The sequence below is a fragment of the Elephantulus edwardii genome, unplaced genomic scaffold, assembly GCF_000299155.1.
Source record: "Elephantulus edwardii isolate Elephantulus edwardi_28Jun2011 unplaced genomic scaffold, EleEdw1.0 scaffold00071, whole genome shotgun sequence".
Classification (NCBI taxonomy): Eukaryota; Metazoa; Chordata; class Mammalia; order Macroscelidea; family Macroscelididae; genus Elephantulus; species Elephantulus edwardii.
In genome coordinates this window covers 6,287,535-6,299,335 of record NW_006399821.1, presented here as the reverse complement: position 1 = coordinate 6,299,335, position 11,801 = coordinate 6,287,535, and the positions used below count along the sequence as shown (strand labels likewise).

The 11,801-nt window shown below is 39.9% G+C and overlaps 1 protein-coding gene across 1 annotated transcript in view; it reads right to left on the bottom strand.

The window, feature by feature from the left end:
• Window positions 1-11,801, bottom strand: part of BPHL (biphenyl hydrolase-like (serine hydrolase)) — a 51,769-nt gene that overhangs the window by 25,993 nt on the left and 13,975 nt on the right. Inside the window, exons 6-7 of the mRNA XM_006888753.1 lie at window positions 7,334-7,465; window positions 2,437-2,560 (exon numbers count right to left, since the gene is read on the bottom strand). Coding sequence (XP_006888815.1) covers window positions 2,437-2,560; window positions 7,334-7,465 — 256 coding nt within the window. The remainder of the gene's footprint in view (window positions 1-2,436; window positions 2,561-7,333; window positions 7,466-11,801) is intronic.

Genomic DNA, 11,801 nt, shown 5'->3' with positions numbered 1-11,801 from the left:
GTCGATCTGATTCCTGTGCATACCATCAGGTGAAGTCCATGTGTATAACCTGCGTTTGTGTCTCTTATAAAATGTATTTGCAATGAATAAGTAATTGATTTTACAAAATTCAATCATTCTATCTCCAGCCTCATTCCTGTCACCAAGCCCATGCAATAGATTAAGTAATTATGATACACTCATACAATGGAATACTACGTAGCATGCAGGAACAATGATTTTGTAAATTATTACCTAACTTGGGAGAGACTGGAAAGAATTATGCTGAGTCAACTAACTCAGTCTCACAGGAGAAATACCTATAAAACCATTATTGTAGAGTGTGTATGACGATTCAAGAGAGGGAGGGAGGGTGGAAGCAGAGGGATGAGGCTGTGCAGGTGGAGGGGAGATTAATTATGGGGTTGTACAATTTGATGGGTGAGGGGGTAAAGGAAACTGGAATAATCTGGTGCGAAAAACAATGTATTTTAATTTTGTAAGCAAATTGTCGTTATGTGCCGTTGAATTGCTGCGACTCATAGCGACCCTATGAACAATAGCCCTAAATACCCCTCTATACCTTGCTAATCTTATTGTCTCCGATCAATTAATTTCATCAAGGGTCTTCCTCTCCTGCGCTGTCCCTCTACTCTCCCAAGCATGATGTCCCTCTCCAAGGCCTGATCCCACCTTGCAATATATACAAAGTATGTCAGATGGAGCTTCAGATTCCTTGACTCCAAAGGAGCATCCTGGCTTCACCCTCTCCAGGACGAACTTGTTTGTTCTCTTAGCAGTCCATGGTATATTCAATACCATTCTCTAACACCACAGCTCAAAGGCATCAACTCTCCTTCTATCATCCCTAGTCATTCATTGTCCAGCTCTCTGATGAGAGCAAGTTAATTGCAAAGATCATGGCCTGTATTGGGCACACATTAGTCTCCAGACTGACATCATTGCTCTTCAGTACATTGAAGAGGTCTCTGACAGCAGACTTTCCCAATGCAATTTTTCTTTTAATTTCCTGGCTGCTGGTACCAAGAGTGTTGACTGTAGAGCCAAGCAAACTGAAACTCAATAATCTCAATCTCTTCACCCTTTATCATGATGCTGCCAATCAGCCCAGTGGTGAGAATCTTCGTTGTCTTGATGTAGAGCTTTAGTCCATATTGAAGGCTACAGTCCTTGACCTTCTGAAGCAAGTGCTTCATATCCTCCTCTGCTTCAGCAAGCAGGGTTGAGTCATCTGCATAACATAGATTGCTGATGCCATACTTCTCTTCATAGAGCCCAGCCTCTGGATAATCTATTCCACATATAGACTGAAAAGATATGGTGATAGGACATATCCTTGACATGCACCCTTTCAATTTTGAAGCATGCAGTGTTTCCTTGCTTTGTTCTGACAACGGCCTCCTGGTCCAAGTATAGGTTTTGCATAAGCATAATCAAGTGTTCTGGGATTCCCATTCTTCTCAGAGTCAGCCACAGTTTGTTGTGATTCACACAGTCAAATGCTTTTGCATAATCAGTGAAACACACACAGACATTCCTCTGGTACTCTGCTTTCAGCCAAGATCTATCTAACATTAACTATAATATTCCTAGTGCACGGCCTCTCCTAAAACCAGCCAGCTTCTCCATTTGACAGTAAATGAACTAGTATAATGAAAAAAAAAAAACTCAAAAGAGAAACACAAATGTTAATAAAAACAGCATTTAAGTGAATGGTGGAGGTATTTTTCCAGTTTTTCAAATGGTGTTTACTAATTGTTGTTGTGTGTCACTGAGTTGGAACTGACCCATAGCTCACCCTCAGTGGCCTTTCAGAGGCAGTAAATGGCAAGAGAGGAGGCCACTCATCCCTCTCCCGCATGCCTTACCAAGTAGATAATTGTTGTTATGTGCTGTCAAGTCACCTGAGACTCATAGCAACCCTATGTACAATACCTCTGAACTACCCTATCCTGATCCAGTCTGACTGCCTCTGAAATATCTATTCCTATTGCCCTAAACATTTTATCATTTATTTTTGTGAATAAAGATTGGTATAAGTCTAAACTTTAATTAATGTTGTTACTGTTGTTGATGGTCTTCGAGTCGAGCACGACTCATAGCGACCCTATGAACAAAAGACATGAAGCCTTTATAACTATCATAGTTGCTCAAAGTTCATAGTTTCCAGAGGCATGGCTTAATCCTATTAGCACATTCATCAAATGTATCAAGAAGAGATATTAATCTGAGAATCTTTTCATTTCACTATTTACCTGTAAACTATAACTTCGTCTTCTGTATTTTCGTGGTACTTGAAATACAGTAATATTGGCAATGTGGAGGTGAAGGCATCCACCTAAAAAGCTCCTAGCCTCTCAATTTTCTTGTCCTAGACAGGTTGCTCTAAACATTTAATGGTCTGTTGCAGAAGTTTAAACTGTGATCTGGACTTACCGTGATCCTTTAATATGTTTATGGATGAATTCTGCATGAAAGCATGGGACTATAGGGTCCTTCTCCCCATGGACAATCAATGTGGGGCACTGAATGAGGGGCAACAAGTGCCGGCAGATATTGCCTGTAAAACAGCATGAAAAGATTGATTTAAGGTAACCATTCTACAAGATAAAAAAGAGATAGAGTTCAGGTACAGAGTTCTGGACCCCATTTTAATGTCTGTAAAATCAGACATTTGGGTTTGTTTTGTGTAAAAGCAGTCATTCATGAGCATAGCAGAAACAGCTGTTGAATACTGAGCTGACTCTGAAATCCTCTGGCCAATTCAAAGAGTCAATTCCTAGAAACCTCCATGCTGTTCATTCTGAGTTTCACCCATTTTGCCAGCAAAGCTCCCTTCTTATGTACATGTAACACTAACATGTCAAAAGCAAAGTAGCCCCTAAGAACAAAGTTTATGGTCAGCTTAATTTATACTTCTAAGCTCCACCAACCTGAATCAAATTGGTTTCACTCGTTGTTTCCCTTTAGGGAACACCTGTTGTGTATTTCCCCTTTTCTGTGTTATGTGAATACCTTGAATATTCTCTTTTCTCATAAGATAAAGACTTGCAGTTTCTGCCCATATCAAAAAGGTCTCTCTTATCTATGAAACCATGAAATCAAATGTGTAAGTACCCCTTTTTAAACAAATAGATGTAAATGGAACTTTAATAATGTAACCTGTATAAATCTTGCTGTCAAATATAGCCTTCAAGAGTTAAGGGATTCTGCTCCTTATATCTTTTTCCTTTTATAGAACATATTAGAATACATTCTTGACTTTTAGTAACTAGAGTACTGGCAGAACATCAACACTAGTCTGTCAGAGTTTTCTCCTACAACAGATTAGATGGTACCCTATGTTTTTCTTGGAGTTCCATATTGGTACAACCAATTAACCTGCTCAGTTGCTTACTGAAATTCTAAAGGTTTTAGTTCACGCTGAAGAACTTCCAAAGATCTAGTGATCCAATTAAAAAGGGGAAAAAAACCCCACCCAAACCCTCCATCCACTGAAAACTCCATGGAGCTCAGACAGCTCTGCTCTCACACATACAGAGCAGCCATGAACCAGAGTCAATTCTACAATGAGGTTTTGGTTATTAAGGTTTCTTTCTGTTCTAATATTCTATGGTTTTCTTCTTTAATTTCTCTCTCTCTTTTAATGCTGAGCAAATTACTTGAGAAGCTGGACTCTGTGAAAAAGAATGTGGCATTAGGATCTGTGGAAGATTCATCAACAACCTGTGCTATGCAGATCGCACCACCTTGCTTGCTAAAAGTCAGGATGACTTTAAGTATTTGCTGCAAAAGATGACACTCCAGCCTTCAATATAGATTACATCTTAACAGCAAGGAGACAAAGAGCCTCACTACTGGATTGATAGGCAACATCATGATAGATGGAGAAAAGATTGAAATTGTCATTTATCTTACTTGGATCCACAATCAACCCCTTTGGTACCAGCAGTCATGAGATCAGATGTATTGCACTGGGGAAATCCGCAGTCAGGGACTTCTCTATATTACTGAGGATCAATAATGTTAATATGAGGAATAAAGTGCACCTCAGATTCAGGCCAATTGCTATGCATTTAAGAGCTGGACAATGGATAAGGATGGCAAAAGAGTAACTGATGTCTTTGAGACATGCTGTTGGAGAAGAGTACTGAATATCCCATGGACTGCCAAAAGAACAAACAAGTATGTCTTGAAGAAAGTGCAGCCAGATGATGCAAAGATGACAAAACTTCGTCTCTCATCCTTTGTGCAGGCTATAAAAAGAGGCTATTCCTTGGGGAGGGACATCATGGAATGAAAGGAAGCTACTCAACCAGATGGATTGCCACAATTTCTTCAATGAGCTCAAGTACACCAGAAATTATAAGGATGGCAAAGGAGAAGATAGGATTTTGCTCTGCTGCTCATAGAATTGCTATGAACTGTAAAGTCTATGGCACCTAACAACAACAGTCAATATACTTGCCTTATTTTTCTTGTGGTTAATGTGTGTCATTGAACTGGAACTGACCCATAGCTGACCCTCCAGTGGAACTTCAGAGACAGTTAATCATACTCTGGATTGGAAAAGATTGCCCAGCCTTCTGCAGAGCATCTGGATTTGAATCACATGCCTTTAGGATGGTAGCACAGCTTCTTACCACTAAAACTTAGATACATGTACAGTAGTATGGAAAGTAGACAAACAAAAAAATGTGTAACTTTTTTTTTGTAAATTAGATGTCACAGTTTCCTTTTCCTTTTTTTAAATTTTTTTAGTTTTTTTTCATTATTTCTTGTGTGTACCATCAAATCAGATCTGACTGGTACAGGAGGAGATTGTTCCTCCTTTTCCAGCAGAGCATCTGGTGGATTTGAAACGTGCACCTCTGAGATTGCAGTGCAACTTCTTGCTACTAGGCCACCAGAGCTCGCCAAAAATGTATAACTTTTTGCATTACATAGAAGTATAGAGAATGATGACGGCATTTGAAAAATTTTTTTTCTCTTTTTCTTTATGATAGAATCTTAAGTGGTAACTGGGTTCCTGTCAGTCCTCCAAAGTTTATACACCTCATTCTCAAGTTGCAATTTATACAGGATAAAACAGCACCCACAGTATTCCCATTACCTTCCAGATGAACATGATTTTGCATGACTACAAGGACTTAGTCACCACTTATATTTCCAAGACAAATAGGGTAGTATACAAAGGGCACAGTGTTTGAAGGTATGAAACCTGGACTCTGGATCTGCACTGTCATCTCTTGCCTACTCCTTAACCACATTGACCCTTGGCCTCCTCTCAGTCAGAGATAGTCAAGAGGTTGAAGAGAGATGCCCAGGCTCCTGGCATATAGCAGGTACTGAAACTAGATCAGTTTTCCTCCTTCCTTCTTCAGTAGTCCCGCCCAGGCACAGCTCTGTACCTTTCTCAGCTGTGGTTGGGGATGGTGGTGTTGATACCATTCAGTAGGAACTGACTGACAGCTGACCCTCTAGTGGACATTCAGAGGCAACAAGCTGCATGGAAGACTATCCATCTTTCTTCTTTGGAGCAAGTGATTGATTCAAACTGTGTTCCTCTGGGTTGGCAGTAACTGCTAAATGACAGGTGGTACCTTGAGTAGGCAGGCTTCTCTAGATGTCTGATGCTTCCCCTTCTGTCTCTGGATGACACGCACTATCCATTATATGATGATAATGATGATTTAAAGCCAGGATTATTAGGCATTCATTTTGTGTTAGGAGTAAGTTAAGCAATCCAATACTGTCAAATAATTACAGCAGTGGTTGCACTGGAATTGATTACCACTAATAATGACTCATTGGAAGCAGGAGTGTCATCCACTTCCACAACAGCTTGCCTCTGGAAACCCTATGAACCTGGAGAAAGGATGAAAGTTATACAGGAAGTGTCCAGGACTTTCATTCATAGGGTAGCCATGAGCTGCCTGCGACTTGACAGCACTTAACAACAACTTAACAACAACAATAATGACCCGATGAACAATGGATCTGAACACTGCCCTATTCTGTGCCATCCCTCAGTATGATATACTTGATCACATTGTTTCAGTCACTATGTTAATCCATCTTGTTGAGGGTTTTACTCTCTTTGACTGACCTAAGCATAATGTCTATTTCTAAGGACTAGCCCCTCTTAACAACATGCCCATGGTATACGAGACAAAGTTTCACCATCCTTGTCTCTCAGGAGCACCTTGGTTGCATTTTTTTTCTAAGACATTTGTTCTGCTGGTAGCCCATGGGATATTCAGCATTCTTCTCCAGCAGAATACAGTAGTTAGTATGTGCTGATTCACTAATTCACTAATTGCAATAATAATCTCTCTCTCTCTCTCTCTCTCTCTCACACACACACACACACACACACACAAACAACCTACTAATGTTGAGTTGATTCTGACTTATGATTAACTTAGGTTTCTGAGACTAAATTTTTATGGAAGGAGACTGCCTATCTTCTGTGAAAAAGCTTGTTTGAATGAACAACCTTTTGTTAGCAGTCCCAAAAGTAATGTACTGTTGTTGTTGTGTACCACAGAGTCAGAACCCACAGAGGATCCTCCAAAGGGTTTTAAGAGACAGTTAATAGCATAGAAGGAGACTGCCCATCCTCTCATGGAGAAGCTGGTGGCCTCAAACCACGTGCCTGCAGGATTACAGCACAGCTCCTTGTGTCACTAGGGCTATGCTACTATCAGCCTCTTATTAAGCACTAGTTATATTTGGCATTGTGCTAAAGTTAAACATATTTCCCCATTTAATTCACTGTATGGTAAATCCTACAAATGTCCCCCAAATGACTATACTTAAGCTATTTAGTATATTTGATTTTCTAATTTCTTCCTAGAATTAAAGGAAACTAACCATTCCCCCTTTTAGTCGTTTTTTCCCTTAAATTGAGCATATGTACTGCTAACATTTTCCCTTCAATCTATGTAATTCTTAGCTTCATGTTTGTGGTTGTTTGTGAAGAAATTAGCTGCTTCCTCCCGTCTTCAGTGGTAATTTTCAGGCTAGCCATCACTGGAGTTGTGCATCTGTAAGGCCTCCTGGACAGTAAATTTCCTGTCCCAATAGTTTGTCTCCAGGTCAGTTTTTCAGTCTGATTGTGAACACAAACCTTGACGAATCTTCCCTTTGGGGAATAAGCCTCAGCATTCACATTCACACAGGAACTTTATGAGATAGGTATCTTTTCTCTCCAGCTTACAGAGAAAGAGCAGCTTTATGAAGCTATGTAATATATTCAAAGTCAGTCTAACGAAAAGCAAATGGCAAAAGAAGCCTTCAAACTCATGTTTGTCTGACTCCAAAGTCCTACCATCTTGCAGATGCTTGAACTGGAGAACACCATCCATCCACTTTTCACAGGTTTGAGCAAGGTAGTCATATCCATAAAGGGCTTCTAATGATTTTCTTGTTCTTTCACTCCATTTAGAAATGTCTCGGATTCCTGAAGAACAGAATGGGAGACAATGGTACATGTTGTCTCTTACTGGGTTACAGTCTCTCAACACTCCCACCCTGTACTCTTCAGCCTTTATACATGCTGTTGTGTCTGCTGTAATGCTTCCCTCATACTCATGGCTTATTCCTTTCCAAACGCAGGTTTCTGCTCTCTTACCGCAGAGGCCTACCCTACCAGTTTCCTACAAAAGCACCACTCAAATACACGACCCTCCACCCATCAATTCTGCCCCATTGCATTCCCAGTACTCCAGGAGTGATCTGTTGCCCTAATAGGCACCAAAGGGTAGGGACATTGCTTTGCCCATGCATCCTCACCAGAACAAAAGCCTGGTACAAAAGGAGCATCAAATAAATACATATTAACTGAATGGCAGGTGACCTGCAGTGGATGTTTATCTGTAAAATGTATAAAACAAAACAAAATATTCCTCTGACTAGATTCACCTTACTAAGAACGACAATAATGTAATATACATCTCTTCTACTTATTCTGCTACTCAGATTAGTTTATATACAGAGAAAGTACCCAAAACTACTAACTTCTAACTGTATTACAGATGATTAGCAGTTAGGAATAATAGCAATAGCTAAAAATGAACTCTTTTTAAAAATTTATTTTAAATAAACATATACTAGTTGTTTTGACAAGCACAATTGAGTGGCCCAGATTACATTCTTCAAGGTGTGGAATACTTTTTTTTTAGTTATATCTTCTTCTTTTTATTATTATTAATTTTAATGAAAATTTAGAGAGATTTTGGATTTCCATTGATTCATTGTTGTGTTTTTCTCCCTGCCCACTCCTCCCTCCAGTTTGTTCTCCTCCTTGAAAAGTAGAAGAGCCCCCCCAAGTCCACTCCACTATGCAGCCTTCATTCTGGACTCCTGTCATAACAATAATAACTAATCATATATTCCTTTTAAACAGTTTTCTCTCTTACCTGTTTCAATTCAGTACACAGCATTTATCCCATATTTCTCTGTCTCCCTCCAACCCCAATGCCGATCCCGTTTTACAACAGTGGCACTATGTAGTATTTGTCCTTTTGTGTCTGAGATATTTCACTCAGTGTAATGTTCTCCAGGGTCACCCATTTTGAATAATATTTCATGAGTTCCTTGTTTTTCAATGCAGTGTAGTATTCCATTGTGTGAATATACCCAATCTGTGGAATATTCTTACCTTCCTTTTCTAAGTGTTTCTTCCTCCACTGGCATAAATTTACTCTTATCTACTAATCTTCTGAGTAGCTGTTGTCCCTTTGAGCCCCTATTAATAGTTCTTAAAAGAGCAGTATGCTCATGGTGGACCTTTTTCATTAGTTTACCTAAACTATTGTTCAGTCCAGAAATTTAGAAAATATTTTTGGATTAAAGTTTAAAAATTATAAAACATATTGTAAATAAATGGCTGAATGAAAAAGTAATTTGTGTTGTAAAGTTTCATTAAAATCACCATTTTTTTAAAAAAAGAACATAACCTACTCAAAATATGCAAAATAAAAAGATTACAGCCAAGAAAATCCTATGGAACACTTCTCTGTATCATATGTTGTTGTTAAGTGCCGTCGAGTCGCAGGTGACTCATAGCGACCCTATGAAGGAGACTCCTCAACACTTGTGTGTCTCTCATCCTCTCTCCAGGTTCATAGGGTTTCCGGAGGCAAGCTATTATGGAAGTGGATGCTGCTCCTGCTTCCAAACTGTATCATATAGGATTGTCATTAATTGGGATTGAATCTATGGAAATGAGGTTAGTTTTGCTTGTTTATTCTTGGTTCTGTATCTCAAGGGTATCACAATCTATGCATAGTATATGTAACAATTCTTGTCATTGTTGTTATATGCCCCCAAGTCGCTTGCAACTCATAGCGACCTTATGTACAACAGCCCTGAAATCTGCTCTATCCTGTGCCAACCTTATTGTCCTTGACAAATCTACCCCCATTACCCTACTCACTGAGTCAATCCATCTGATCAAGGGTCTTTCTCTCTTGCACTGTCCCTCCACCCTTCCAAACAACATGTCCCTCTTCAAGGACTGGTTCCTCCTTGCAACTACCTAAGGCATGTCAGACAAAGCTTCAGAATTCTTGTCTTCAAGGAGTAGCCTGATTTCACCCTCTCCAGGCAAACCTTTTTGTTCTCCTAAGCAGTTCATGGTATACTCAATACTCTTCTCCAGTATCACAGCTCAAAGGCATCTATTCTCTATCACCCCTTGACATTGTCCAGCTTTCTGATGTATAGCGAGTAACTGAGAATATTATGGCCTAGTCTCCAGACTGACATCATTGCTTTTCAATACTCTCGGGCGGTCCCTGATTGCAGACTTTCCCAATGGATTAGTCTTTTGACTTCCTGGATGCTGGTACCAAGAGTGTTGATTGTGGAGCTAAGCAAACTAAAGCTGTTAACAATCTCAGTCTCTTCACCATCTATCATGATGTTGTTAATTAGCCCAGTGGTGAGAATCTGTTTTTATTTTTTTATGTTAAGCTTCAATCCATATTGAAGATCACAGTCTTCTGCAGCAAGCATTTCAGGTCCTCTTCAGTTTCAGCAAAGCAGTGTTGTGTCATCTGCATAATGTAAGTTGTTGATGAGTCTTCCTCCAAACCTGATACCACATTCCTCCTCATAAAGCTTTGCTTACCAAATGATCTGTTCTGTATTAGAGTCTGCATTAAAAAAAGGTATGGAGACAGGATGCATCCCTGATACACTCATTTCCTGATTCTGAACCATACAGTGTTTCCCTGCTCTGTTCTGAGGACTGATTGCTGGTCCAAGTATAGGTTTTGCCCAATAAGGAAAACCAGGTGTTCTGGGATTCCCATGTTCCTTTTGGTTAGCCACAATTTGTTGGGATTCACACAGTCAAATGCCTTTTATAGCCAATGAAACACAGACATTTCTTTGGTACTCTTTGTTTTCTGCCAACATCTATCTGGCATTGGCTATAATGTCTCTTAATACCAAGACCTCTTCTAAGCCCACCTTGTATTTCTGGTAGTCCTCTGTTAATGTACTGTTCCAGTCTTTTGTGGACAATTTTCAGCAGGATTTTGCTACTGTGTGGTATTACTGATGATGTTGTTGTGTGCCATCGAGTTGCCTGTGACTCATAGTGATCCTATATACAACAAGCCCTAAACCCTGCTCTATCCTGTGCCAACTTATTGTCTCTGACACCCCTACCCTTATTATCCCAGTCACTGAATCAATCCATCTCATCAAGGGTCTTCCTCTCTTGCACTGTCCCTTCACCTTCCCGAGCAGTCAGAGCTTCAGATTCCTTGCCTCCAAGGAGCAGCCTGGTCTCACCTTCTCTAGGACAAACCTGTTTGCTCTCCTAGCAGTCCATGGTATATCCAATACTCTTCTCCAGCACCACAGTTCAAAGGCATCAACTCTCCCTCTATCATCCCTAGTCAATGTCCAGCTCTCTGAAACATAGCAAGTGACTGCAAAGACTATGGCCTGGATCAGGCACACCTCAGTCTCCAAACTGACATCATTGCTCTTCAGTACTTTGAAGAGGTCTCTGACAGCAGACTTTCCCAATGCAATTCATCTTTTAATTTCCTGGCTGCTGGTACTAAAAGTGTTTATTATAGAGCCAAGCAAGCTAATTCTGTTAACAACCTCAGTCTTTTCACCATGTATCATGATGCTGCCAATTGGCCCTGAGGTGAGAATCATTGTTTTCTTGATGTTGAGCCTCAATCCATATTGAAGACTTCAGTGATACTGTTTGATAATTTCCACACTCTGTTGGGTCACTTTTTTTTTAAATAGGAATAAATATGGACCTGTTGCAGTGTGTTGGTCAGGTAATTGTCCTATGGATTTCTTGGCACAACCTGGTGAGCAGATCCAAGGAAGCATCTCTTTGCTAAAATATTTCAACTGGTATTCCATCAATTCCTAGGGCTTTATTTTTTTGCCAAGTCCTTCAGAGAAGCCTGAACTTGCTCCTTCATCAACACCATTAGATATTCAATATTTTTCTAACTTTAGAGTACAAAGCCATCAATTCTTCTGTTATGCTTATCCATTGTTCAGCTCTCAGATGCATATCAAGTGATTGAAAAGACAGCCTGAATCAGGTGCACCTTAGTACTTAATATGATATCATTACTCCTCAGTAATTTGGAGAGGTCTCTGACTGCAGATGTTCCCAATGCACTAAGTCTCCTGACTGCTGGTATCATGTGTATTGATTGTGGAGCCAGCTAAGATGAAGTCGTTGACAGTTTCAATATTTTTTCCATCTACCATGATGTTGCCTATTGTTCTAGCAGTAAGATGAGGCC